The 25611-nt window shown below is 56.7% G+C and overlaps 1 protein-coding gene across 1 annotated transcript in view; it reads left to right on the forward strand.

The window, feature by feature from the left end:
* Window positions 1-25611, forward strand: part of EFNA2 (ephrin A2) — a 39623-nt gene that overhangs the window by 13058 nt on the left and 954 nt on the right. The window contains exons 2-3 of the mRNA XM_054291057.1: window positions 21385-21674; window positions 25135-25200. Of these exons, the coding sequence (XP_054147032.1) occupies window positions 21385-21674; window positions 25135-25200 (356 nt within the window). The remainder of the gene's footprint in view (window positions 1-21384; window positions 21675-25134; window positions 25201-25611) is intronic.

The following is a 25611-nucleotide window of genomic DNA, read 5'->3' on the forward strand; positions in this document are numbered from 1 at the left end:
ACTCTTGGTTTTCTGCAGCTGTGAAACGAGGACAATGATACCTTTCCCACCTCGCAGAGGGGTTGGGAGGCTTAATTAGTTAATGTTCGTAAAGTGCTTTGAGGATTAATTAATATTGTGACTCTAATTTTTTCCGATGGCGAAACGCCACTTAAATATCTCCGCGCCGGTTCCTTCCTCCCTGACCCTATAAAGCAAACCCACCCGAGAACGTCACAGGGCTCTGCAGGAGCCACGTGGCCCTGTCCCTGCCAGGTGTCACCTCCCCAGTGCTGAAGTGGTGCAGGGGCACTGGTACAGGGGTGTCACAGAGCGTGGGGTGCAGCTCTGTGTCCATCTGGGGCTGATGCTCCTTGGCCAGGCTTTCCCTGCTAGGAGCCATTCCTATTTTGGGAATAAGCCATTGTCACCTCCTGTGACACTGCCCATCCCTGCCCTGCCTGTTTGGGCACCTCTGGCAACCTCAATCTGCTGGGAAACCACCCCCAGCAAATCTCATGTCCTGTGTCTGATCCCATCTGGCATTTTGGGGGCCTGGCTGGGGGGCTGCCAGTCCCTGGTGGGTTGGGGACACTGTGCTGGGCATGATCCAAAGCTCTGGGCAGCCATTGGCAGCACAATCCTGGCTTTTCCAATGGAAAGAAGCTGTTGGGATCACACCTGGCTGTGACATGAGGCCAGTTCCAGTGTCCCCATTTCCATGTGCCATTATTTATGGGCAGCTTTGCTTTCCTCCAGGGTGGTTTCTCAGCAGTGGCTCTGCTCCCCTGTGCTCTCCTGAGCACAGAGCAGACAGGGACAGCAGAGGGTCCCCTCGATGGCAGTGCCATTCCCCAGCCTTTTGGGGTGTGAAACCCGGGATTAGCTCAGCTCCAGTGCTGGGAAGGTCTTGGTCAGCACCAATGGGAAGTTTCCTGTTGGGAGCTGAGTGTGCATCCCAGCTCTGGGTGACCCGAGAGATCCCAGCCTCTGGCTCTGGCACAAACCAGGGGTGTTTGGCCCTGTTGGAGATGTGGGGATTTCGAGAGGGGCTGGTGGAGGGAGCAGGAGGGAGGATGGTCCCAGGTGGGATGGGCTGGTGGGACACGATGGAGAACCAGGGACAACAGCAGAATTCCCAGTTGCGGAGCACTGGAGGGAATTGGGACCTGCCATGGAGGGAGGAAGAGGAGGAGGGAGGTCTGGAGGGAGCCACAATCCTCTTCTCTGGAGCTGCTGGGTGGAGCTGGAGGAGAAGGAGCGTTTGGGCAGGGAGGGGATAATCCAGGAATGTCCAGCCTGGTTGGTGGCTCGTGTCCCTGTCCCTGGTCAATGGTTCCTGTCCCTGATTGTCACCAAGCTCTGTTGGTGGGAGGAGAGGCACATGGATGCTCTCAGTCCACAGGGTTTGGGACAGGACACACTGGTGTCAGTGTCCCCATGCCTGGACCCTGCTCCGTGCCTTAATGACATCCCGGCAATTAAACTGGAACTAATGCACCGATAAAAATAACCTGCTGTCCTTCTGCAGCATCCCACATGCTCAGAGGTGTTTAAAAACCCATTTAACACCAGATCCTGGGCGTGGGGTGCCCAGGGTGGCACCAGGATCTGTGTGGGCACAACTGGGTTTTCCAGCCCCAGTCCTGGCCTTCTGCAAGGTGGGAGCACCCCCAGTTCCCTCCAGTGCAGAGTCTGGTTTACCAAGTGCCACGTTTTAAATAATCTAAATTACATGAATATTTTATTTTTCTTCTTTCTAGAGTTGTGGAATTCCCAGGGGTTGGGTTTTCATGCTTTTCTCCGTAATGGAGGAGCAGGAACGCATTCTTTTAATGGTAATTGAGATTCTTGCATCCTCGAGGACTTGGGAGCTGGATGGGCTTTAAATAATGGGAGAGGGGAGGAATTTGGGTACTGGCTTCTCAGATGGGTTTTGGAGGTTTTTTTAGTGGTTTTCCTCACTCTTGTGGCAGGGTCAGAAAGGTGCATCTCCATCCCACTGCCCTGGGAACCCTCCCCAAAGCAGGAGATGTCCTGAGGTGGTGACAGGGACCTGGGGGTGTGGTGTCCTTTGGGGGACCTCTCAGGAATGGTGTTGGGGGTGACCTGTGACATGCACCCCATTGTTGGAGCCGCCTGTCAGCCCTTCCCCAACCTATGTGCACCCAGATATTGGAGCTGGGTCCTCCCTTGCTGAGGTTTGGGGTTTTTTTATGGCTTTGTTGCCTTCTGACTGGCATGGTGAGTGCCCAACCCAGAGATCACCCATCCTGGTGGGCACCTGTCCCTGTTCTCCTGCAGGGAGTTATTGTGGAGTGTGGTTGGGGTGGCTGTCCCTCCTTCGCCATGAGAGCAGGGTGGTTTTGGAAGGGAATGAGCAGGATGAGGATGAGCAGGGGGTGGAGTGTGGGGGTCCTGTCACTGTGAGTACCCAAATATCAAGTGCAGGAGCACCATGGCAGAGCTGGCATTGCCACCCTGTCCCCTCCTGAGCTGCCTGGTCCCTCTGCTGCCTGTGCCAGGCCAGGGTGGACCCCAGCCCTGTTGTCACCACTCCATGCTGGGCAGGGCTGGTCCCCACCAAGGCCTGTGGGGCAGTGGAAGGAACTGCCGGGATGGGGGAAGCGGTTTCCGGCCGCTGGGGGAAACATCTGGATCCAATTCCTGCTCCACGTGCAGCCAGCAGGGCTGGACCCACTCCTGCCTCACAGAATGACAGGGGTGGCTTTGCTGCAGGGGGACACAGCGGGTCCCTGCCCTGGGCTTGGGGGCTCCATGCCAAATCCCATTCCTAGTGGGAGCCGCAGCATGGCATCCTCATGCCAGCCGGAGCTCCAGCACTGTACTCTGATCCTAGCAGGAGTTCTACCATTGCATCCCCATCCCACTGGGAGCCCAGCCACTGCATCCCCATCCTGGCAGGAATCCCACCACTGTACCCTGATCCCAGTGGGAACCCCAGCACTGCATCCCCATCCCACTGAGAGCTTGGGCACTGCCTCCCCATCCCAGCAGGAACCCCACCACTGCACTCTGATCCCAGCAGGAGTTCTACCACTGCATCCCCGTCCCACTGTGAGCCCGGGCACTGCATCCCCATCCTGGCAGGAACCCCACCACTGCACTATGATCCCAGTGAGGACCCCACTACTGTATCCCCATCCCACTGGGAGCCTGGGCACTGCATCCCCATTCCAGCAGGAACCCCAGCACTGCCTCCCCATCCCAGCAGGAACTCCACCACTGCACTCTGATCCCAGCAGGGACCCCATCATTGCATCCCCATCCCAGCAGGAGCCCCACCACTGCATCCCCATCCCACTGGGAGCTCAGGCACTGCATCCCCATCCCACTTTGAGCCTGGCCACTGCCTCCCCATCCCAGCAGGGACCCCAGCACTGCCTCCCCTCCCTCTGGGAGCCTGGGCACTGCATCCCCATCCTGGCAGGAGCCCCACCACTGCACCCTGATCCCAGCAGGAACCCCATCACTGCATCCCCATCCCAGCAGGAACCCCACCACTGTACCCTGATCCCAGCAGGAACCCCATCACTGCACTCTGATCCCAGTGGGAACCCCACCACAGCCTCCCCATCCCACTGGGAGCCCCACCACTGCCTCCCCATCCCAGCAGGACCCCCACCACAGCCTCCCCATCCCCGTGGCACCCCCGCCACCCTGCCCTGACACTCCCCACATCCCTCTGCCACCCCTGGGTGCCGCCCGTGCCCGTCCCCAGCGTGCTGCCACCCCGGGCGGGGGCGGGGGGAGCCGCTGCCCGCCGTGCCTTTTGTCAGCCTCAGAGAAGTTGACCTTGAAGCGCGCTGGCAGAGCCCTGCAGCTTAATCGTGTTAGAGGTGTCTGACTGCGGCTCGCGCGGCTCTACCTGAGCGGCATCAGCAAGGGGGACGCGGCGCGCTCGCCGCCCCGGCTCAATAATTGATGCGTTTTTCTCAGCTCCCCCTTCCGTGAAAGGAAACCCAAGTTGCTGGCTGGATGGCAGGGCTGGGAGGATGGCAGGAACAAGAGGATGGCAAGATTTAGGAGGATGGCAGGAACAAGAGGATGGCAAGATTTGGGAGGATGGCAGGAACAAGAGGATGGCAGTTTTAGGGTGGAGGATTGGGATAGGATGATAGGAATAGGGGGATAGCAGTGCTGGGAGGATGGCAAAATTTGGGAGGATGGCAGGGCTGGGAGGATGGCGGGACCAAAAGGATGGCAGTATTGGGGTGGAGGATGGAGGATTGTGATAGGATGACAGGGATAGGGATAGTAGTGCTGGGAGGGTGGCAAGATTTGGGAGGATGGCAGTGCTGGAGGATGGTAGTGCTGGAGGATGGCAAAATTTGGGAGGATGGCAGTGCTGGGAGAACAGCAAAATTTGGGAGGATGGCAGGATTTGGGAGGATGATGAGATTTGGGAGGATGGCAGCGCTGGGATGATAGTGAGATTTGGGAGGATGGCAGTGCTGGGAGGATGGCAGGAATATCAGGATGGAAATGTTGGAAGCATGGCAGGCCTGGGAGGATGGCAGGACCAGGAGGATGGCAGAGGCACTGAGATGGGATGGCAATGGCAGTGGGAATGGTGAGGGGCTGGGTTCCAGGTGGATGCTCTGAGATGCCACCCTGGGGTCACCCCGCTGTGGATGGGGATGTGCCCAGGGTACTCTGTGGCCATGGGGAGACACACAGAGGTGGGAGCAGCCCCTTGGGTGCCCTCCTGCTCTGCCCAGCTTCCTCCCCATGAGAAGACCCCAGGCACTGCATTTCCTCCTGCTTTTTTTAGGAATCTAAAACCCTCAAACCTTGCATTCCTATGGAAGCACTGAACAACCTCACACCCAGCATCTCCCTTTTCCCCTGAGCACCTCCTGCCCCAGAGCCTGGCACAGCCCCTTTAGTGCCCCCCTGGGTCTCCCCTGCTCCCACCTGGATCCCCATCACCCTCAGTGACCCTGGACCCCATGTTGGGGGCACTGGCCCTGGGTGCCCCCCTGCTCACACCAGGCAGAGTTGTTTTGCTTCCACACAACCCTTCCTCCCTTCCTCCCCCTTTTTCCCCCCCCTTTCCCCTCTTAGCCAAGCGCACAGGGAAGGGGAGAGATTTTAACCTTCTGCCTGGAACCAATTAAAAAGGTCTTTCCACAGAGACGAAAGTGCTCGTGCACCTTTGTGTGCTGTGAGCGGGGGGAAGAAAGCAGAGGCGGCCTTTGAAGGGGGGATGAGGTCCCTCCGCTGGGACCCCTCCGGGCTTTCAAAGCCTGCGTTATTTCTTTATTTTTAAATAGCCAAATTAAAGTGCCTCCCGCTTCCTCCCCTCCCCGTTTGTGCGGCAGCACGTGGCCCCCACCAGCTGCCAGGGGGATGCTGGTGCCATCCAGGGTGTTCTGGGCACCAAGAGGGGTCAGGGCATGGCCCTAAACCCAGCTGGGACCGCTCTGGGATGGGGCAGAGCATCCCTCCTTCCTGCAGAGGTGCGGGCAGGGTGGTGATGAGGGGGTTCTGGATGAGTCAGGGGGGGCACACTGCACCCCAGACCGGTGGGGTCTGGTGTCAGGGCAGCCCCTGACTCAGCTCAGCACAGCCCCATGAGTAGGGCAGCCCCTCCATCACCAGCACAGTCCCCTGCTCACCTCAGTGCAGTCACCCAGGGGAGCCCATCTCACCCAGCTGAGCCCCCTGACCCATTCCAGCCCCCCTGACCCATTCCAGCCCCCTGACCCATTCCAGCCCCCCTGACCCATTTCAGCCCCCCTGACCCATTTCAGCCCCCCTGACCCATTCCAGCCCCCTCTCACCCATTCCAGTTCCCCCTGACCCATTCCAGCCCCATCTCACCCATTCCAGCCCCCTGACCCATTCCAGCCCCTTGTGACCCGTTCCAGTTCCCCCTGACCCATTCCAGCCCCTCTCACCCATTCCAGCCCCCTCTCACCCATTCCAGCCCCCCCAACTCACCTCAGTGCAGTCACCCAAGGCAGTCCCCCCTGACCCATTCCAGCTCCCCCTGACCCATTCCAGCTTCCCCTGACCCATTCCAGCCCCCCTGACCCATTCCAACCCCCTGACCCATTCCAGCCCCTCTCACCCATTCCAGTCCCCCTGACTCACCTCAATGCAGTCAACCAAGGCAGCACCCCCTGACTCATTCCAGTTCCCCCTGACCCATTCCAGCCCCTCTCACCCATTCCAGCCCCCCTGACCCATTCCAGTTCCCCCTGACCCATTCCAGCCCCTCTCACCCATTCCAGCCCCCCTGACCCATTCCAGTTCCCCCTGACCCATTCCAGCCCCCCCGACTCACCTCAGTGCAGTCACCCTGGGCAGCCCCCTCTCACCCAGCAGAGCCCCCTGACCCATTCCAGCCCCCCTGACCCATTCCAGCCCCTCTCGCCCATTTCAGTCCACTCTCACCCATTCCAGCCCCCCCTCGCCGCCCCTTGAACTCAACCATCCGATCGCATCAGTGCCTTCCTTCAAAGCCCCCTGCCCAGCCCCGTAAGCCCCCGCTGAAAGGGCCGCAGAACAAAGCACAGGAAGGGATTCCGGCGGTTTCCGCACGGGCCTCAATGCGGAGCCGCTCAATGCAAGAGGAGCCGCGGACGCGCCGGCGCTTTTCATTTCCATCCATCCCCGCATCCCGCTCCGGCCGCGGGGCCGCGAACCCAGCGATGCCCCCCTCCCCTCGACTCCTTTCTCCTTTATTTTATTTTTTTTTTAATTTTTTTTTTTTTTGTATATAGTAGTCTCAGATTTATTTTTCCACAGTGTAATTCTGAAAGACAGCGGAGATGAATTATTCATTCCCCCTCTCTCCGCCTTTGCATACAATCCCTGCCGTGGCGAATGCGTTTGTGTGCAGGGCTGGGCCAAGGGGAATGGAAATCGATGGTTAAGGTTTAAGATGGGGGTGTTGGGTGATTTTTTGGGGGGCTGGAGCATGTGGGATAAGCCAGGAAGTTTCTAGTGGGGAGTTGTTCCTTTCTATTGGGAAATTGCTCCAGGGTGGGCACCGTGGTCCTGGTTTCACCCCCTCACCCACTCATGATTCTGGGTGAAAAGAGGAGGAGAAGTTAAAAAAAAGTACCTTTTTTTCCTAAATTTCTCCTAAATAAAATGCTCCTATAACTCGACCTGGGATGTGAAGCCAGGCTGAGGAGGAGGAGGGATTCTTCAAAGAGCAGGATGGCTTTAGAGACCTGTGGTTGGTGCTGCCTTCATCGCCATCCTGCCACCCTCTTCATCCCTGCCTTGCACCCTCATCACTCCAGAAGATTATTCCCCCTTGTGTACCCCCAGGACCCCCACTCTGTGCCCTTCCCTGGGGACACAAGGGCAGCTGGTGCCACCGCTGACCCCTGGCATGGCCATGCCCGGACCTTGGAGTTGGCTGCCAAAACCTGACAGGGGAAAAAGGAGGTGAAGCGATGGGAGGGGGGATAAGGGGGTGAATCTGTGCGAGGGGAGGCAGCACCCCGGGCAGGGCTTTAATCTGATTAGCCTTGGAGTGAATGGATGGAGTGAAAAGGCTTAAACCCCAGTGAAAAGAGAGGGGAGGATGGGGCCACTGAGAAGTAAAGACCCCGGCCGGTGTCACCAAATCAGGTCAAATTTGGCCGGTGGGACACAAGGGGAAGGGATAAGGGGGGAAGAGTCAGGCGAGGAAATCAGTGTGGATCTGCTGGCACTGTGACCTCACAGGGACCGCTGGGCTCTGTGCCTCTGTTTGTCCTTCTCTTCTCTTCTCTTCTCTTCTCTTCTCTTCTCTTCTCTTCTCTTCTCTTCTCTTCTCTTCTCTTCTCTTCTCTTCTCTTCTCTTCTCTTCTCTTCTCTTCTCTTCTCTTCTCTTCTCTTCTCTTCTTCCCCTTCCCCTTCCCTTCTCTCCTCTTTCTTCTTTCTTCTCTCTTCTTCTCTCCCCTTCCCTCGCTGCTGCCTGTGCCCTGTGTCACCTGCAATGGTGACAAGGACCCTCTGGGTGCCGGGGGATGCTCCCCTCGGCGGGGGTGGCCCCTTTCCCTCCATCCCCTCCCCACCCCATCGATCCCTGCCCCGATCGATGGGCGCTTCCCTGCGGGCGAGGGGCGGTGCTGCCCGGCCGGGCAGGAGAAATGGCTTTTCACAGAGCCTGCAGCGGGATCCGGCAGCATCGATCTCTGGTGCCTCGTCAGAGATCAATTAGGCCGGTCATTAGCCGTGCCCAGAGCGCATCGGGAGCCTGGGGTGGGAGGGGAGAAGGGAAATGCCAGGCTGGCAGAGGGTGCCCAGCTCACACATCCCACCCTGCACTTCCACAGACCTTTCCCTGCCTCAGTTCCTTTCCCTGCCTCAGTTTCCCCGATCAGGACTGAGGTAAAAGCTGTTCCAGCATGACTGACACTCCGGGGATTGTCCCCTCGTGGCTGGGCCGTTCCTGGCTCATCCTCCTGGTGGGAATGTTTGTTTATCAATCCCAAGGAGCAGGAAGGGGCCTGGCAGGAGCATGGCTGTCCCGGGGGCTGACAAGTGACAGGGTGTTCTCAAACACCAGGGCGTGTGTCTGTCCCACCCGGGCGTGTGTCCGTCCCGGCTTAGGGAAAGCAGCGCGTGGGAGTGCGGAGGAGCAGGACGGTGACCAGGTCATTGTCCTGCTGGGAGGACACGTGGAGTGGCTGAGACCACCCAGGCACTGCTGAGGGGACTGGACAGGATGCCCTGGACAGGAGAGCACGGACAGGGATCCTCAGGGAAGGTCTGGCTGGGAGAGAGGCACAGGCAGTCCATGGTGGGGCAGCAGGAGTGGTGCCTGCAGGGGTGTGAAGGGGAGCAGGACCAACATCACCTCTTGGGCGTGAGTTTTTAAGGCTCTGAAGGACCTGATGGTCCTTGGCATCTGTGCAGGGAGATGTTGTGAGCAACCTCTGTGTGCCTCTGACCTGGCATCTTCCTGACCTGGCTCAGCATCCCCTATCACTGACATCCCTCAGCCTCATCCTGTGCCCCTTTCCCCCTCTGGCTCAGGGTTTGTGCCCATCCAGCAGAGGATGGCAGGAACAGCCATCATGGCACAGCGTTTGGCATCCACCCTCGGTGCCACTGCCCTGTCATCCTCCCCTCAGCCAAACCCCAGCTGGAGAGCAGCTCTGAGCACAGCAAACCCTTGGGTTTGGGGAGGGTGACCTGGAACAGGTACTGCCTGCAGCAGCCGCCTCTGCCCGCGAGCTGCAGCTTCTAAGAAACAGAAAATAAGGAGAGTTTCAAAAAGGAAAAAAAAAAAAAAAAAAAAAAGAGGAAAAAAAAAAGAGAAAAGTTCCCCGATTACATCTGGTGAAGTGACAAATCTGCCAGGCAGGTGATTATTCTGGGTACGGACGTGCCGAACACAGACGCCGATAGGATTAAAGGGGAAGGGGGGGGAGCTCACCCTGTTAAACCAACACCTGATAAAAGAATAAACCAACCCAAGGAATAAATTCCCAGCGCTGCCAAGGTCGTGCTGCGCCAGGCCCGCTGCCTCTACCATGGGGAAAGGATGATGTCCGAGCTCTGGGGTGACCCCTGGGCTGCTGGAGCCCCCCGTGCCCGGGCAGTGCCGCAGCCCCCGCTCCCGGGAGCGCCCGTACCCGGCATGCCCTCGGCTGCCTGGTTGCTTTCCAGGCACGTCCCGGGCATCCCCTTGGGATGGCGCAGAAAATTAACAGCAGTTCAGATCTGAGGAACTTTATGACACGTGTATGATAGGACTGAACCAGGGCGTAATTGAATGACGGATGAGCTTCCAAGAGCCACATTTCCAGGGAGTAATGAAAAATAGAAGTGCTATTGACTAAAGGAGCTTTCGGCGGCCGGGCGGCACGGCGCGGGATGAGCCGCTGCCGGCGGGGGGAATGCATCAATACGGCGAGTAATAGCTCAGTTATTATAACTCTGGAAATGTCATTCAGGCCTAACCAGAGAACACTGGCTATTAACTAGCCTTAAACAGAACGCGCCGGGCGGGAGCCCGAGCCGCCAGCGCCCGATAATTATTTTACTTCTTTTCATGGCTCTGTCGCCTTTCCCACTGCAGGGAGCCCGGCCTGAGTGCCTGCAGCCCCGGGGGTCGCTGTTCCTGCCTGTGGCACTGAGCCAGGCCAGGCTCCTTGGGAGCTGCTCCGGGGCAAGGGCCCAGCGCACCCCAGTTTGTCGCTGTCCCTCGCAGGGATTGCTGGCGTTGCTCTTGTCACCTGCAGCTACAACTGCAGCTACAAGCTCAGAGCTGCAGGCTTTGTGCACAAGGCTCCCTGTGTCCCTTCCTGCATCACTTGCCATGCACATCCCTTCCTGCATCCCTTCCTGCATCTCTTTCTACATCCCTCCCTATGCGCATCCCTTCTTGCATCCCTTCCTGCATCCCTTCCCATGCAAATCCCTTCCTTCATCCCTTCCTGCATCCCTCCCTGCATCTCTTCCCTCATTCCCTCCCATGCACATCCCTCCTCACATCCCTCCAGTCCCTCTGCTGAGACATCCAGCCATCAGCGATGGGATCTGGGCTGGCAGAGGCCGGCTCAGGGCCCGGTGCCCTGCAGAGCCCCGAGGTGTAATGAAAGCCCAGGGGAGAGTATCGAGTGATCCTAAATGGATTTTCTCCATTAGCTCAGCCCCATCAGCCGGTTATCCCCTCCTGGAGCGCTCCAGGGCTGCCGCCAGTGGCACTTAGAGTGCTGCCAGCACCTGCTGCCGCAGCACAGAGCAGCACCCACCTGCTGGCACCGCCAGAGGGGACCCATCCTGCCTGCCCAGCACCATCCTCCTGCTTTTGGGGCGCCCTTTTTGGTGGGCAGCGTGCCTGTGAGAAGGACGGTGAGATGCAGGGTGGGGGTCTCACAGCCCAGCCTTATCCCTGGGTACCCCAACATCCCACCCTGCCGTGGGAGGGGTTGTGGTGAGAGGGCAGAGTGGGGTGAGGGAGGGTTTGCCACGCAGCCGCTCCCTGCTTGGCAAGTCGGAGTTGATCATTAGCCAGGAAATAATTAATTGTTGGGCAGACAAAAGGCATTGCTCAGCCCCCCCGGAGACCCTGTCAAAGGGAGCTGTCGGGGCGGGTGTGATGAATTCCGGCTCCGCAGCCCCGCGCTGTCAGGACAGGGGGACAGTGGTGTCATTTGGCTGGGGGTCTGGAACCCACCGGTGTCCCCTGGGAGTGCCAGGGTGGCACTGAACAGAGGCGGGGGGCACACAGCTGTCCGCTGTGTCCTTCCTTCTGAGCCGTGTCCCCGTGCCCGCTCCCGCTGGGCAGCGGCGGCCGATTTCCACCGCGTCGGCGTTTTCCCGGTGATTGCGGGGCCAGCGCTCGCCCGGCTCCCGCCGATCAAATTACCGACACTGCTCGCCCCAAATTCCCTGCCAGGCCAAGTGCTCCAAGGTTAAAGAGTCACCAGTGCTCCTGCCAACCCCCTGCCCTGCTGCCACCCATCTCGCCACTGCCCGGAATTCGGCCGCTGGCTGAAAATAGTGGCCAATAAGTGAAATAGTGCAGCAGTCTGTGATTATCCGTGTTAATTTGTGTGTCTTTAGCCAGTTGGGATGGGGAATGTGCTCTTCTGTCTCTCCTGCTGCTGGACCCGTGCTGTGGAGGAAGATCCAGCCCTGGGGCAGGTAAACTGAGGCACGGAAGCAGTGGATACTGTGCTGGTGTAATAGGAGGACTGTGCCATGTCTCCATTGTGGCTCTGGGATGAGACAAATGGAATGGCTCTGGGACAGTGGCTGGTTTGGCTCAGAGACCAGAGTGTGACACTGATCTATCTCCTCAGTGGCCTTTCCTGCTGCCACCCAGGCCCTCACAGCACCCAAAATCTCCCTCCAGGTTGGTGCCAGTGGGACTGGCAGGGTGGATGTCCCTCACCCCCAGCACAGCAGGGAGGTGACAGCAGATGCGGCAAGAGGCTGGCACCGACACCGTGGTGACCCCACATCCCGAGGCTCTGCCTGCAGCATGCCAGGCCCAGCCACAACAACATCGGGGCTCGGCCGTGCTAATGAGGTCACCCCTGGGGGGGCTGTTTACCCCATCCCCCGCCCCTTGGAGACCCCCAAAGCGCGCCTTGATCCGGCTGTCCCAGCGGGCTGCGGCGCGGGCGGCGGGGGGCCCGGCTGTCGCCGCCTGATAACCCCCGGCAGCTCCGTCCCGTGCCCGTTATCAGCGCCCGCCCGCCTGGCCAGACGCGGTAATTAGGGCGCTCAGCGTGAGCCGCCGGAGCACGGATGAGCACGCGTGATCCCGTGCACGGCTGGCACGTGCCCGGCTGCCACAGACGTGAGCGGGGACATGAGCAGGGCTGAGCGTGCACAGGGACACAAGTGCCAGGCTGGTGTCTTTGGGGTCATTTGTGCCAGGCTGATGGCCATGGGGACACAGGTGCTGGATGGTGACATGATCCCCAGGCTGATGGCCGTGGGGACACAGGTGCTGGATGGTGACATGATCCCCAGGCTGATGGCCGTGGGGACACGGGTGCTGGATGGTGACATGATCCCCAGGCTGATGGCCGTGGGGACACAGGTGCTGGATGGTGGCACGCAGTGATTTGGGAATGAATCGCCTCTCTCTGGTGGGGTCTGGTGTCCCTGTCACCTTCACTGTCAACCATCGCTGTGACTCCTCATGCCACCAGGCTCTGTGGCTGTCTGGGTCTGCTGGACCTCGCCCTGATCCCTGTTGGATCCTCACTCCCTCCCCCTGGGCCTGACAGATCTGGGTGTCTGGTGAGCCCCTGTGCTGGCATTGCCGTGCCCACCCCATCATGACCATCCTTGTATGCCCATTGCTCTGTGCCACCCTGCCATGCCCACCTCACCATGCCCCTGGCTCCTGGAGCAGCCGTGGCCCTGCTGGCACTAACACGATTACCGTGACACTTCCCAGCCCTCGTCTCTCCGACAGCTCAGTTTCTGTTGATTCGATTTGCGCGGAACCGGCCGCGGGCCCGGCTGGCTGCCGCCATCCCCGGAGCCAGCTGGGCTGCTGGCACTCCCTGCCCTGGCCAGAGATCCCCCCAGTGCCATCCCACAGCAGTCACCAAGGGCTGGCAGCAAGGGGTGTCACATCCGCGGTGTCACATTCATGATCCGGTGTCACATTCGTGATCCTTGTGCTTCCCTGTGTGGAGCTGCTCCGTGGCGATGGCAGAGCTGTGCTGGGGTGTGAGGGTGGTGCCAGCTCCCAAAAATGTGTGGGGAGGGATGTGGGGCACCAGGCTCCGCTCTGGATGGGGTGCCAAGGGGAGGAGATGGGCATGGTGGAGTCTGGGGTGCCGTGAGCATGAAGGGGGCACAGAGGGGCACCAGGGTGGTCTGTGGGGCCTGGGGTCACTCACCCACAGCCCAGCCTGGGCTCAGGGTGTCTCCTCAGTCCCCATCCATCCCAGGGACCTGTGCCTGGCACCACTTGGTGGCTGCAGGTCGGGCTGGAGCAGCCGTGGGAGAAGGAGCTGGAGCAGGACCTCTGCGCCGCCCCACTTTATTATTGAATTTAACCTACAGTCTTCCTTACATGCCACAGTGCCCGTAACTAGTGCAGAGGCTGCTTTTATGTGCAAATGAGGCTTTTTTTTTTTTAATCTTTGACAGAGAATGTGCTGTGTTTACATAACAGAGGGCCCTGGTACTCTGGAGAGGGCCACTGACAGTGCTGGCAGGAGATGTTAAGAAAGATCTAACATTTCTGATCTCTGTTTAGCCAGAGGCGCTGCGAGGCGGCGGGAGCAGCAGGGGAGGGTGGCTCTGGGGTGCCCTGGAGAGCAGCTTGGCTGTGCCTGCCCGGGGCTCCAGGGCCAGCAACCTGGGGCAGAAGGGATGGAGGAGCTGCAGGAACGGTGTGGCACCAGAGGGTGACGATCTGGGTGTCCCTATGCTGTGATGGAGACCCCAGAACCCTCTCTAGGGTCTCCAACTCGATGGCTTGGGACAGGGTTGGAGACCCTAGAGAGTCTCCAACAAGCTTGGGATGACCAAAAAGCGGTGGTGAGCCCAAAGCTGGTGCTGAAGCAGCAGCCAGGAGCTGAAGGGATGAGCTGTCCCAGCTTCCCTGTCATCCAGTGCCACCAGCACAGGGAAAAACTCCTCCTGCCAGGTTAAGTGGAAAAATGACCAATATCCTGCGGCCTGCCAGGTTCAAGCGCATTAATTCCAGGGAGTCGGTTAATGGCAGTATTGATTAGTCTCAGCGCTGGGCTAATGAGCATCCATGCTAATGAGGGGTGAGTGGTGGGAATTGCAGCAGCTGGAGCAGTTCCAGGGAGCTTTGGTTGTGGGGTGAGGGTAGAGCTCCCCCAAAAGAAGCTCCACCTGCCCAAGGAGGGGGTTCATCCCCCTGGATAGGCTGTGGCATGTGGAAAATGGAATATTTGTGTGCCAAAAACACGATTTCTTTCTGACACCTGCATTTTTTTCTGGACAAGAGGGTGACGTCATGAGTCTGAGGGAAAAACCTGTCTGCTCCATGCTTGGCATCATGGCAGGGTCCATCCGTGCAGCGTGTCTGTGTCGTGCTGGGTCGTGTGGAACTCCCAGCTCCCGGTGCATCCGTGGGATTGTGGCTCTGGTTGGGTTTATCCAGGCACTGTGAGCTCTGGGATCCCACTCAGGGAGGTGTTGTGTGGGAAGGAATCTCCCAATCCCAATCCCATGCACGGCACTGTGGGGCTGAGAGTGAAGCTGCCCTGGCTCTTCCTTAGAAAGTTGCTCAGTTTTTGAACTCTTTACTTTTTTCTCTCTTTTTTCTCTGCAAACACTTGAAAGGCCCCGTTCCTCCCCCTGGCCCTGTCTCACTGCAGTCACCCTATGGGGATGGGGAGATGACATCCCAAGTTTGGCTTTGCATTTCCTTTGTGCAGCCTGGCAAAAAGTGGGATGGGGAGGGAGAATGAACTTGGAATTTGGAGAGCCAAGAGCAGGTTTTGCTTTGGGGTGCCCAGGATTATCCTTGGAGTGATCCCAGTGACCTCACTGCAGTGGGGTGCAGGACATGCAATGGGGTGCCAGCCCCACAATGGGATTCCTGTCCAATATTGAGGTACCAGCCCCACAAAGGGGTGCCAGCTTCACAATGGGGTGCCAGCCCCACAATGGGGTGCCAGCCCCACAATAGGATACCTGTCCAATATTGAGGTACCAGCCCCACAATGGGGTGCCAGCCCCACAGTGGGGTACCAGCCCCACAATGGGATTCCTGTCCAATATTGAGGTACCAGCCCCACAAAGGCGTGCCAGCCCCACAAAGGGGTGCCAGCCCCACAGTGTGGTCCCAGCAGCAGCTGTTGATGAGGCTCAGTTCCCTTTTTCCATCAGCATCCCTGCAGCAGGAGGAGGCTGAGCTGCTTCCGCGCCGTTTTGGTGGGAATCCTCTCCCAGCCACCACGTGCCCGGGCCCCGCCAGGCTGGCGCTTACATTTAAACAAATTTTATTTTCTTGTGTGTGCTAAAAGCTCCCCACAGCCTGCGGGATCGGGCTCGGCTCCGCTTCCGGATCCGCAATCAGGCTGAAATAACAGCTCCGGGGGTCCCCATTTATCTCCGCGCCTCTCTCCTCGTGCGTCCCCGCTCATCCCGCTCTGTCACCCCGTCCTGTAATATCTCAGCATCTCCCTAAAGCAAAAGATGACAATAAAGTGTAAATGGGGAGTGTTGGCTCTGGAGCATAATGATGGCAATTTAGATGCCAGCCGTCATTTCCCCGCCGTTGCCCCAGGTAACAGGAGCCGCTGAATCCTGTGGGAACGCGGCCGAGGCGGGACGAGGTTACCTCGGAGGCTGATGGCTGTCCTGGGATTTTCTGTCATTTACCTTAAAAGGAGGGAAAGGGAAATATCCGTCAGTGGAGGTGTGAGCTCCGCTGAGCCGGGCTGGGGGTGCTGCTCGCCTGCTCCAGCTGGGGCAGTGCTGCTCCCTGAGCAGCTCCAGGGATGCCAGGGCTGGGGAAGTGCCCCTTGGGTCTGCATGGAATTTGGTTTTGTTAGCCACAACGCCTGCCCCAGTCCTTATCCTCATCCCTGTGCCCATCTCCATCCCTGTGTCTATCCCCGTTCCATCCCCACCACATCCATGCCTCCCTGCTGTTCTTATGCTTGTCCCTATTTCCATCCCCAATCCCATCACCATCCCTGTCCCTGTCTACATCCCCATCCCAGTCTCTATTGCTGTTCCCATGCCTGTCCCCATTTCCATCCCCAATCCTATCCCCATCCGTGTCCCTATACCAGTTTTTATCTCCATCCCCATATCCATCACTGTCCCTGTCTATCCCCCCCTGCCACTCCTGTCTCCATCCCTGTCTCTGTCCCCATTCCCATCCCTGTCCCCATCCCTGTCTCTATCCACATTCTTATCTCCATCCCTATCCTCATCCCTGTCCTTGTGTCTATCCCCATTCACATCCCTGTCCCCACCCCTGTCCCAGCCCTGTCCCATCCCTGTCCCCATCTCTGTCGCTGTCCCCATTCCCATTCATGTCCCCATCCCTGTCTCTGTCCCCATTCCCATCCCTGTCTCCATCCCTGTTCCTGTCGCATTCCCATCCCTGTCCCCATCCCTGTCTCTGTCCCCATTCCCACTCCTGTCCCCATCCCTCTCCTTATCTCTGTCCCCATCCCTGTCTCTATCCACATTCTTATCTCCATCCTTATCCTCATCCCCGTCCTTGTGCCTATCCCCATCCCCACCCCTGTCCCCACCGTGTCCCCAACCGATGTCAAACCCAAACCCAGCTGCCATCATTGGGAGCCGTCACTGTCGCTCCCAATGCCGGTGATGGAGCTCCTGAGTGTGGAGCCGGGCTCGGAGCTTTGGAGCACAGATAAATATCGGCATTAAAGCTGTCAGGGCCGGCGCCGCGGTGCTCTCACGGTGTCACTGACGGGGTCACCGACGGTGGCACTGCTGGGACCGGACGCTCCTGAGGCTCCCAGTGACAGCCCCGGGGCTTTCATCCCATCCCGCTGCTCCCCAAACAGGGAATTGTTTCCCAGAGCACTGGGAGGGCCAAGAACCCCAGCCTGGCACCAGCACTTCCCAGGTACCAGCATGTTCCTGGGATTCCCTGGCTGGAAAGCTCCAGGAAAGAGGAAAGGGATGGGAGAGAGAAAAGGGAAGGGAAACTGAAAAGGGAAACTGAAAGAGAAAGAACATAAACATGATGGGCATCCCTGAAGCCCCTCCACTGTCTGGCTGGGCCCTGGGGGACCCCCTGTGCCCCCTGCCCCGTGCCCACCTCCCCGTGCCCCCCAGCCCCATGCCCGTGCCCCCCACGCTCCCACTCACCCCCTCTTGATTTTTTTAATCAGCGGCGTCGCTTTCTGGCGCCGAAGCATTTCCCAGCCCCGCACTCAGGAAACCTCATTAACACAGATCAAAAGGAGCTTTTAATGATTTATAAAGGTGCAGCAGTTTGGAGAAATTAAATAATTTAGGTGCTGTGTGTACGGCGGGGTCCCTCCGGCCCGCATTACTGGCGCTCCGTGAGCCACGACGCCGTCCCCGCTCTGTCCCACCAGGGACAACCCCAGAGCCTCTGGGGACTGCGACTTGTCACTGCCACCCTCCCAGGGGTTGGGGTTGATGGGGACAGGGCATGCCCTGAATGCCATCTCATCCCTGCCAGCGTCAGGGCTTGGCCATGGTGGGATGCTGGGATGCTCCGGCACAGCCTGGAGGGAGTTTGGGGACGGTCTCTTCTGCCATGGAAAATATTTGAAAACACGGTTAAAATCAACCTTGGAACTGGTGGGATGGGGCAGTGGGATGGGGTCTGGGGTGGCCAAACCCACTGGACCAAACTGGGTGGACACAGGTGTGCATGTGCATCCAGCTCCGGCTCCCTCCCCTCCCAGCTCTGTAAGTGACTTCTGCCTCTCAAGCAGGGAATCGGGATCAGCCTCCAGGACACTGGGACAGCACATGGCCCAAATTCCCCCTGGTGGCCCCGTCCTGCTCCTGCCCAGCGCTGCCATTGTCATCCCGAGGGATGGCTCCGGGCTTGGCAGTGATTCCTGCCCAAGGAGAAGGAGAAGCAGACGGAAAACCGCCTTAAACATTCCTGGTGTGAGCTCCATTGCCGGCCACAGAGCCAGCTGAGCAACAGGATTAATGCAGAAAAGAGCTGTGCAAGGGGCCAGTGGGCACCTGCACCCCAGAGACCCTTCCCTGCCACCCCCCCAGCTCCAGGAACCACTTTGTCCCCATTTCCTGAGCAGGGGGACACCTGGGGGAGCTGGGGAAGGAGTGACATTGGCTTCTCCACATCTGAATTTCTTTGGTTGTGTTTAATAGCCCCAAAGAGGGCAGGAGGGCTGGGGGGGGGGCTGGTTTGGGGGGGTGTGGAGGGGGAGGCTGCTGTGTTTTATTTTGCTCTGTAATAGGCTTATTACTCCTGATCACGCTGTGACTATTTGAATGAAGGAGATTTCGGGAGATGAAAGCGGAAGGGAGATTTTAAATCTCTCAGCGCCTGGCCCTGCAAGGACGGGTGCCCTTGGAGCGGGGGGGACCCCATACCTGGCCCCCTGCCCCAGTCCCCCCCTCGCCCCTCTGCCCCTGTGAGCCCCCAGTGGTTCCAAACCTCCTAATTTCCAGCCTCAATTTATTCATGGCCGGTTTATACCCATTTGTTTATGTGCCAACACCGTTCCTCAGCTTAAATAGCTCTTTTCCATCCATAATATCCCCCCCCCCTCCTGTATTCCAGTGGGCGCAATCATATCTCTTTTCAAGCTGTTCAGGAAAGAAAAATCTGAATTATTTAACCCTTGGGACACTGGCTGGTCTCGCAGGGTGTAGAGAGACAAATCCGCTTTGTTCCTGCACTGGGTCGCTGCCCGAATTTGGGAATTTTGGGAGGATGCTGCTGCAGCTCTGAGGGGAAACTGAGGCACTGGCTGTGGTTTTGGGGAGCAGGACCAGGGTTTGGGTGTGGGATTTGCTCTCCTGGTTGGGTCTGGGGTCTCCATCTGCGGGTGCCTCTCCCGTTGGAAGGGTTTCTCCCCTCCACGGTGAATATCCAAGAGGTAAAAACTTGAGAGGACAATGTGTTTCCAGCATGGAATTGCCACCCTGCCCGGTGTGGTGAGATTTTAATTCCAGACAATTTCCTTTCCGTGGATTCTTGCTCCTGTCATGGAAGGGGCAGAGGTGTCATGGTGCTGAGAAAGTGTTGGTTAGACCCAAATCTGATGGAGCCAGGCTCAGTGGGTGACATGTCCTGTGCTGGAGGGTGGGAGCATGGAGCTCTGGAGCTGGGGTGTTCATGGATCTGGGGGTTGTCCTGGGTGCATCCCTGGTGCTGAAATCATCCCCATCCCATAGCATCAAACTGGGATGCACTGGGGGAGCCCAGAACATGGGGTGCACCATGCTGGGGGTCCCCTAAACCCCCTCACCCAAAGGAGGGTGACTCCTCCCCACAGCCCCCTAGACAAGGGTAGCCTCCTCCCCGTGGCCCCCCTGCATCCATCTGTGTCTGGGCCATTAATCAGCTTTAATCAGCTTTAATTCAGCAATTTGTCACTCCCTCAAAGTGAGTTTTTCCCCCAAAATGTAATAATTATTACCACTATTATTCCCCTGGTAAGTGGGGGCCCCCCCGCCTCTCTTTGGGCTTTAGTAACGATCATTAAAATAAATAATTTTTTTTAAATAAAAGGCAGCGAGAAGAAGCTTTTTTTTGTTGGTTTTTTTCCTCCTTTAAATATTTTTTATTGTTCTCCGCGCATTTGAAAATTGTTTCCCTGTAAATTCCAGCCCTTTGTATTAATTTTACATTTTCCAATGTTACCTTGCCAGGGGCAGGGTTGGCACAACTGGCTCGGGAAAGGAGAGGGAAGGAGAGGGAGAAACCCTGCTCCTTAATTAGCGTGTTCCCTGTGTGATCAGAGAGCTTATGAGGCAGGTAATGAGCTGGAGGGGGGCTGCAGGACCCCCCCAGTCCTCCCCACACCTCCTCCCTTCTTGCCCCCCTTCCCTTTTGGGGGTCACTCTCTGCTCCCATAGGGATGGGGCTGCACTTTTGGGGTGTTTCTGATTGAGTTGAAGACATCTCAGCAGCTGTCACAGCCTCAGGGGGTGTTTGGGAGCCCCAAAATTCTGCTTTGGGAGGTTGAGGGGGTTGTGGTCACAGTCCCCAACCCACCAAGGCTGTGCTGACCCCTCCATCCATGGCCAAACCCTGGAGCTGTGGGGTGAGCACTGTCCTGGCAGTGCTGAGGTTTTCGGGCTACCTGATGCAAGGAACCTTAAATTGATATAAAAACCCTCAAATTGATAGGAAAAAACCTCAAATTGATAGGAAAACCCCTTAAATTTATATAGAAAACCCTCAGTGATGAGAGGAAGCCAAGCTGCCATGGGGGAACGGCGAATTTGGCCTTGAGCTCCACCAGCTGTGGTGCTGGGGGTCTGGAATTTGGGGAGGGGGTCACAGGGGCCACCCTGTGAGGAGATGGAGGGGTTTGCTGGCATGTGCCACGGGGTTCTCCAGTGCTGATAATCCCTTAATCTCTGGGGTTGTCAGTGCCAAGAACACCAGTGACACCGGGATTGCGGCGCCGCCGGGAATCGCCGTTTTTGTGCGGTTTCCTGCCAAATGGTGCCGGTTTGTTGGCATGAAACGAAGAGGATTTGGGTTAACCTGGAGGTTAATGGGGCTGGTGGGGTTGGATCAGGCTTTGGATCACACAGAGGTGAGGCCCTGGCACAGGGTGCCCACAGCAGTTGTGGCTGCCCCATCCCTGGAAGTGTCCAAGGCCAGGTTGGATGGATTTGGAGCAACCTGGGATGGTGGAAGGTGTTCCTGCCCATGGCAGGGGGGACTGGATGGGCTTTAGGGTCCTGGGATTCCATGATCCTGTGTTTGCCTGCCCCTCCTTACCCCTCATATCTGATAGTCCTGGATCAGCTGAAGGCACCACTTGATCTCCTGCCAATGTTCTCCTTGGCTTGTTCCTGTGAAGCAAGAAGGATTTTCAGTCCCAAAAAGAGCAGCGTGGCAGGGTCCCATCCCAGGACACCAAAAAGAGCACAGAAGCAGAACACCCACAGGGACTGGATGGGCTTTAAGGTCCTTCCCACCCAAACCATCCTGGGATTCCATGGTCCTGTGTTCACCTGCCCCTCCTTACCCACTCATATCCGACATCTGGAGGCACCACTTGATGTCCTGGGAGTGTCTCTCCTTGGGTTTTTCCTGCAAAACAAGGAGGATTTTCAGTCCCAAAAAGAGCAGCTTGGCAGGGTCCCATCCCAGGACACCAAGCTGGGCACAAAAACAGATCACCCACGGGGACTGGATGAGCTTTAAGGTCCCTGCCAACCCACACCTCCATGTGATTCCACGCCGGGAGGGGTCTCCAGACGAGTTTGTGACCCTCTGCCCCAACACCTCCGCAGGTTCCACCGCGGGGACTACACGGTGGAGGTGAGCATCAACGACTACCTGGACATCTACTGCCCTCACTACGAGGAGCCGCTGCCGGAGCGGATGGAGAGGTACATCCTCTACATGGTCAACTACGAGGGCCACGCGTCCTGCGACCACCGGCAGCGCGGCTTCAAGCGCTGGGAGTGCAACCGCCCCGACTCGCCCAACGGGCCCCTCAAGTTCTCCGAGAAGTTCCAGCTCTTCACCCCCTTCTCGCTGGGCTTCGAGTTCCGACCCGGCCACGAGTATTACTACATCTGTGAGTGGGCATGGGGTGGTCCTGGTGGCTGGGTGGGTGTTGGTTGAGCCAAAATGCTGCAGCATCCTCTCAAAAATCCAGCTCAGGGCAAACAAACATCCCATGGAAACGTTTGACTGGGCATGAGAATGACCAGGACTGTTCAAAGGTACTGGTTTCATTCCAGTGGAAATGGAACTGGGAATGTCCCCAGCCCCAGTGCAGTGTTCCCATAAACTCCTGTGTATTCTTGTGCTCTCAAAAATATTCATGTGGTTTCACATGTAATTCCTGTGCTATCCCATGTAATTTCCATCCTCTCATATGTATTTCCATGCTCTTACATGTAATTCCTGTGCTCTCCCATACACACCTGAGCTCTCCCATGTAATTCCCATGTTCTCCCATGGAATTTCTGTGCTTTCCCATCTATTCCCATGTTCTCCCATGTATTTCTGTGCTCTCGTGTGATTCCTGTGCTCTCCCATGTAATTCCCATGCTCTCACATGTAATTCCCATGTTCTCACATTTAATTCCTGTGCTCTCCCATGTAATTTCCATCTTCTCACGTGTATTTCCATGCTGCTACATGTAATTCCATGTGCTCTCCCATCTATTCCTGTGCTCTCCTCTTTATTTCTGTGCTGTCATGTAATTCCCGTGCTCTCGTGTAATTCCTGTGCTCTCCCATGTAATTCCCATGTTCTCACATGTAATTCCTGTGCCATCCCATGTAATTTCCATCCTCTCATATATATTTCCATGCTGTTACATGTAATTCCTGTGCTCTCCCATCTATTCCCATGACCTCCTATGTATTTCTTTGCTCTCGTGTAATTCCCGTGGTCTCCCATATACACCTGAGCTTTCCCGTGTAATTCCTGTGCTCTCCCATGTAATTCTCATGTTCTCACATGGAATTTCTGTGCTTTCCCATGTAATTTCCATCCTCTCATATATATTTCCATACTCTAACATGTAATTCCTATGCTCTCCCATCTATTCCCATGCTCTCCTATATATTTGTGCTCTCGTGTAATTCCTGTGCTCTCCCATGTAATTCCCATGTTCTCACATGGAATTCCTGTGCTCTCCCATGTAATTCCCCTGTTCTCACATGGAATTCCTATGCTCTCCCATGTATCCCTGTGCTCTCCCGAATCTGGGCTCCCTTTCTCACCCTAACCTGAACTGCCTGGCCTGCTCAGGAGGAAACTCCAGTGCTGGCTGCAGGACGGGGGCTCCCAGCAGGGAATTTCCACTTCCACAACATCCACAGGGCCAGGAGGGGGAGAGGAGCCCACAGGAAAAACAATCCAGCATTGCTGGGGGCAGGTGCTGGGATAAAACCCAACCCCAAACGCGGCAGCGCGACCCCAACCCCGCCGCCCTCTCCAGAGCCACGGCCACGCTCCTCCGCCTTATCATTCCTCCTCTTTTTCCTAAAGCAGCTGTTTTCAGCCCACTTAATTTGTTCCTTTTATCTATATTAAATTACCATTTCCCCCCTTCTCTCTTCTCCCCCCGTAAAATGTCACCGGCGCAATAACTGCGGCCACAACTCTCTCTGTCTCTCTTCCTCCCCCCCCCCTCTCCGCTTTTATTTTATTTTATTTTTTTTTATTTTTTAATGTCGTTAGGGAGAGATTACACAGGAGTAAATGGGAAGCTGATCATTGCTAACCCGGTTAGAATTCCCGTCATGCGGAACATTAGAAATTATGCCTCTTTGAGGAACCGTATTTAGCAGACATGAAAGAAAAGAAATTACCTCCTCCTCGAGCCCACGGATTGGAATCCATTAACCCGCCGGCACCGGGACACGCTCGTGCCTCTGGAGCGGGTCAAGGGCAGCGCTGGCCCTGGGGATGGAGCTGGGATGCAGCGGGATGGGGTGGGATTCTGTGGGTTCAATGCTGTGGGATGGGATGCTGTGGGTTAGGATTCTGTGGGATGGGATGCTGTGGGTTGGGATGCTGTGGGATGGAATTCTGTGGGTTTGCATTCTGTGGGGTGAAATTCTGCAGGATGGGATGTTGTGGGATGGAATTCTGTGGGTTGGGATGTTGTGGGATGGGATTCTGTGGGTTAAGATCCTGTGGGATGGGGCGCTGTGGGTTAGGATGCTGTGGGATGGGATTCTGTGTGTTGGGACATTGTAGGATGGGATGCTGTGGGTTGGGATGCTGTGGGATGGAATTCTGTGGGTTTGGATTCTGTGGGATGGAGTTCTGTGGGATGGGATGGGATTCTGTGGGATGGGATGTTGTGGGATGGAATTCTGTGGGATGGGATGCTGCAGAATGGAATTCTGTGGGATAGGATGCTGCAGAATGGAATTCTGTGGGTTGGGATGCTGTGGGATAGAATTCTGCAGGATGGGATGCTGCGGGATGGAATTTTGTGGGTTTAGATGCTGTGGGATGGGATTCTGTGGGTTAAGATCCTGTGGGATGGGGCGCTGTGGGTTAGGATGCTGTGGGATGGAATTCTGTGGGTTAGGATGCTGTGGGATGGGATTCTGTGTGTTGGGACATTGTAGGATGGGATGCTGTGGGTTGGGATGCTGTGGGATGGAATTCTGTGGGATGGGATGGGATTCTGTGGGATGGGATGCTGCAGAATGGAATTCTGTGGGTTGGGATGCTGTGGGATGGAATTCTGTGGGTTAGGATTCTGTGGGTTTGAATTCTGTGAGTTGGATGCTACTGGATGGGATTCTGTGGGTTAGGATGCTGCAGGATGGAATTCTGTGGGTTTAGATGCTGTGGGATGGAATTCTGTGGGTTAGGATTCTATGGGATGGAATTCTGTGGGTTGGGATTGTGCAGGATGGGATGCCGTGTGTTTGGATTCTGTGGGATAGAATTCTGTGGGATGGGTTTCTGTGGGTTGGGGCGCATTGGGATGGGATTCTACAGGATGGAATTCTATGGAATGGGATTCTGTGGGTTTGGATTCTGCGGGATGGAATTCTGTGGGTTTGGATGCTGTTGGATGGGATGCCGTGGGATGCCTGTGGTGCTGCTCAGTTCAGCACTTTCTCTGTCCCCCCATGAGGTGCAGCACCACAAAGGAAAAGAATATAGGAGGGTAAAAAAATCCCCACCCCTATGGAGGGTTGGCAGCAGCCCTAGAGGAGCTGGGATGGAGTTGGGATGGAGGAGTTGGGGTGATCATGGTCCTGCTCAGCTCAGCACCTCCTCCTTCCCTCCATGGGGTGAAGCACCAAAACGGAAAACAAAAGGGATGCGTGAAAAACCCCTTGCTTTAATTAAAAAAAAAGAGAAAATTAAATCTCTTTTTATATATATAAAATAATCCCATTTTCTCATCCCGAGAGGAAGTATCACCCTGATAATTACTGCCATTCCTCCCTCTCCCTTTCTCCCAATGTTTATTATTTTTATTCAGTGCCTTGACCCTTGTTTTGCTGCTTTCCCCTCAATCCACCCCCTTTGTCCCCTTTTCCTCCTGCAGCAGCGTCCCCCCCGAACACGGTGGACAGGCCCTGCCTGAAGCTGAAGGTTTATGTTCGGCCAACAAGTAAGTGAGAGGTTTGGGGGGTCCCTGGGGGGGTCCCCAGGTCCTGCCCTGTGGGTTGGGGGCGAGTGGTGGCCTTTGGGTGCCACCCTGATGGTGACAGGGATGGGGACAGGGCCCCTCAGCTCTGTTGGAGCCATCTCAACACTGTCCAGACAGAGGGAAAAAAAATATATGAATAACAATAATCATCCCTGCTCAGTGGCTACTTTTCCAACTCGCATAAATCAGCCATTTAAAAAAACAAATTAATAATTTTCTTCTCCTGTTAACGTGTAATTAGCAAATGGCAGCAGCTCTCCCTGGGGACAGCGGAATGTCACCGGGTAACCGATGGCTCTCGCCTCCCTTCCTTTGGTGGCTTTAAAATAAAACCCAACATAACAGAACCATCTGTAAAAACTCATCATGTTC

The sequence above is a fragment of the Melozone crissalis genome, unplaced genomic scaffold (assembly GCF_028551555.1).
Source record: "Melozone crissalis strain CALT ecotype California unplaced genomic scaffold, PUWL_Pcris_2 ptg000088l_1, whole genome shotgun sequence".
Classification (NCBI taxonomy): domain Eukaryota; kingdom Metazoa; phylum Chordata; class Aves; order Passeriformes; family Passerellidae; genus Melozone; species Melozone crissalis.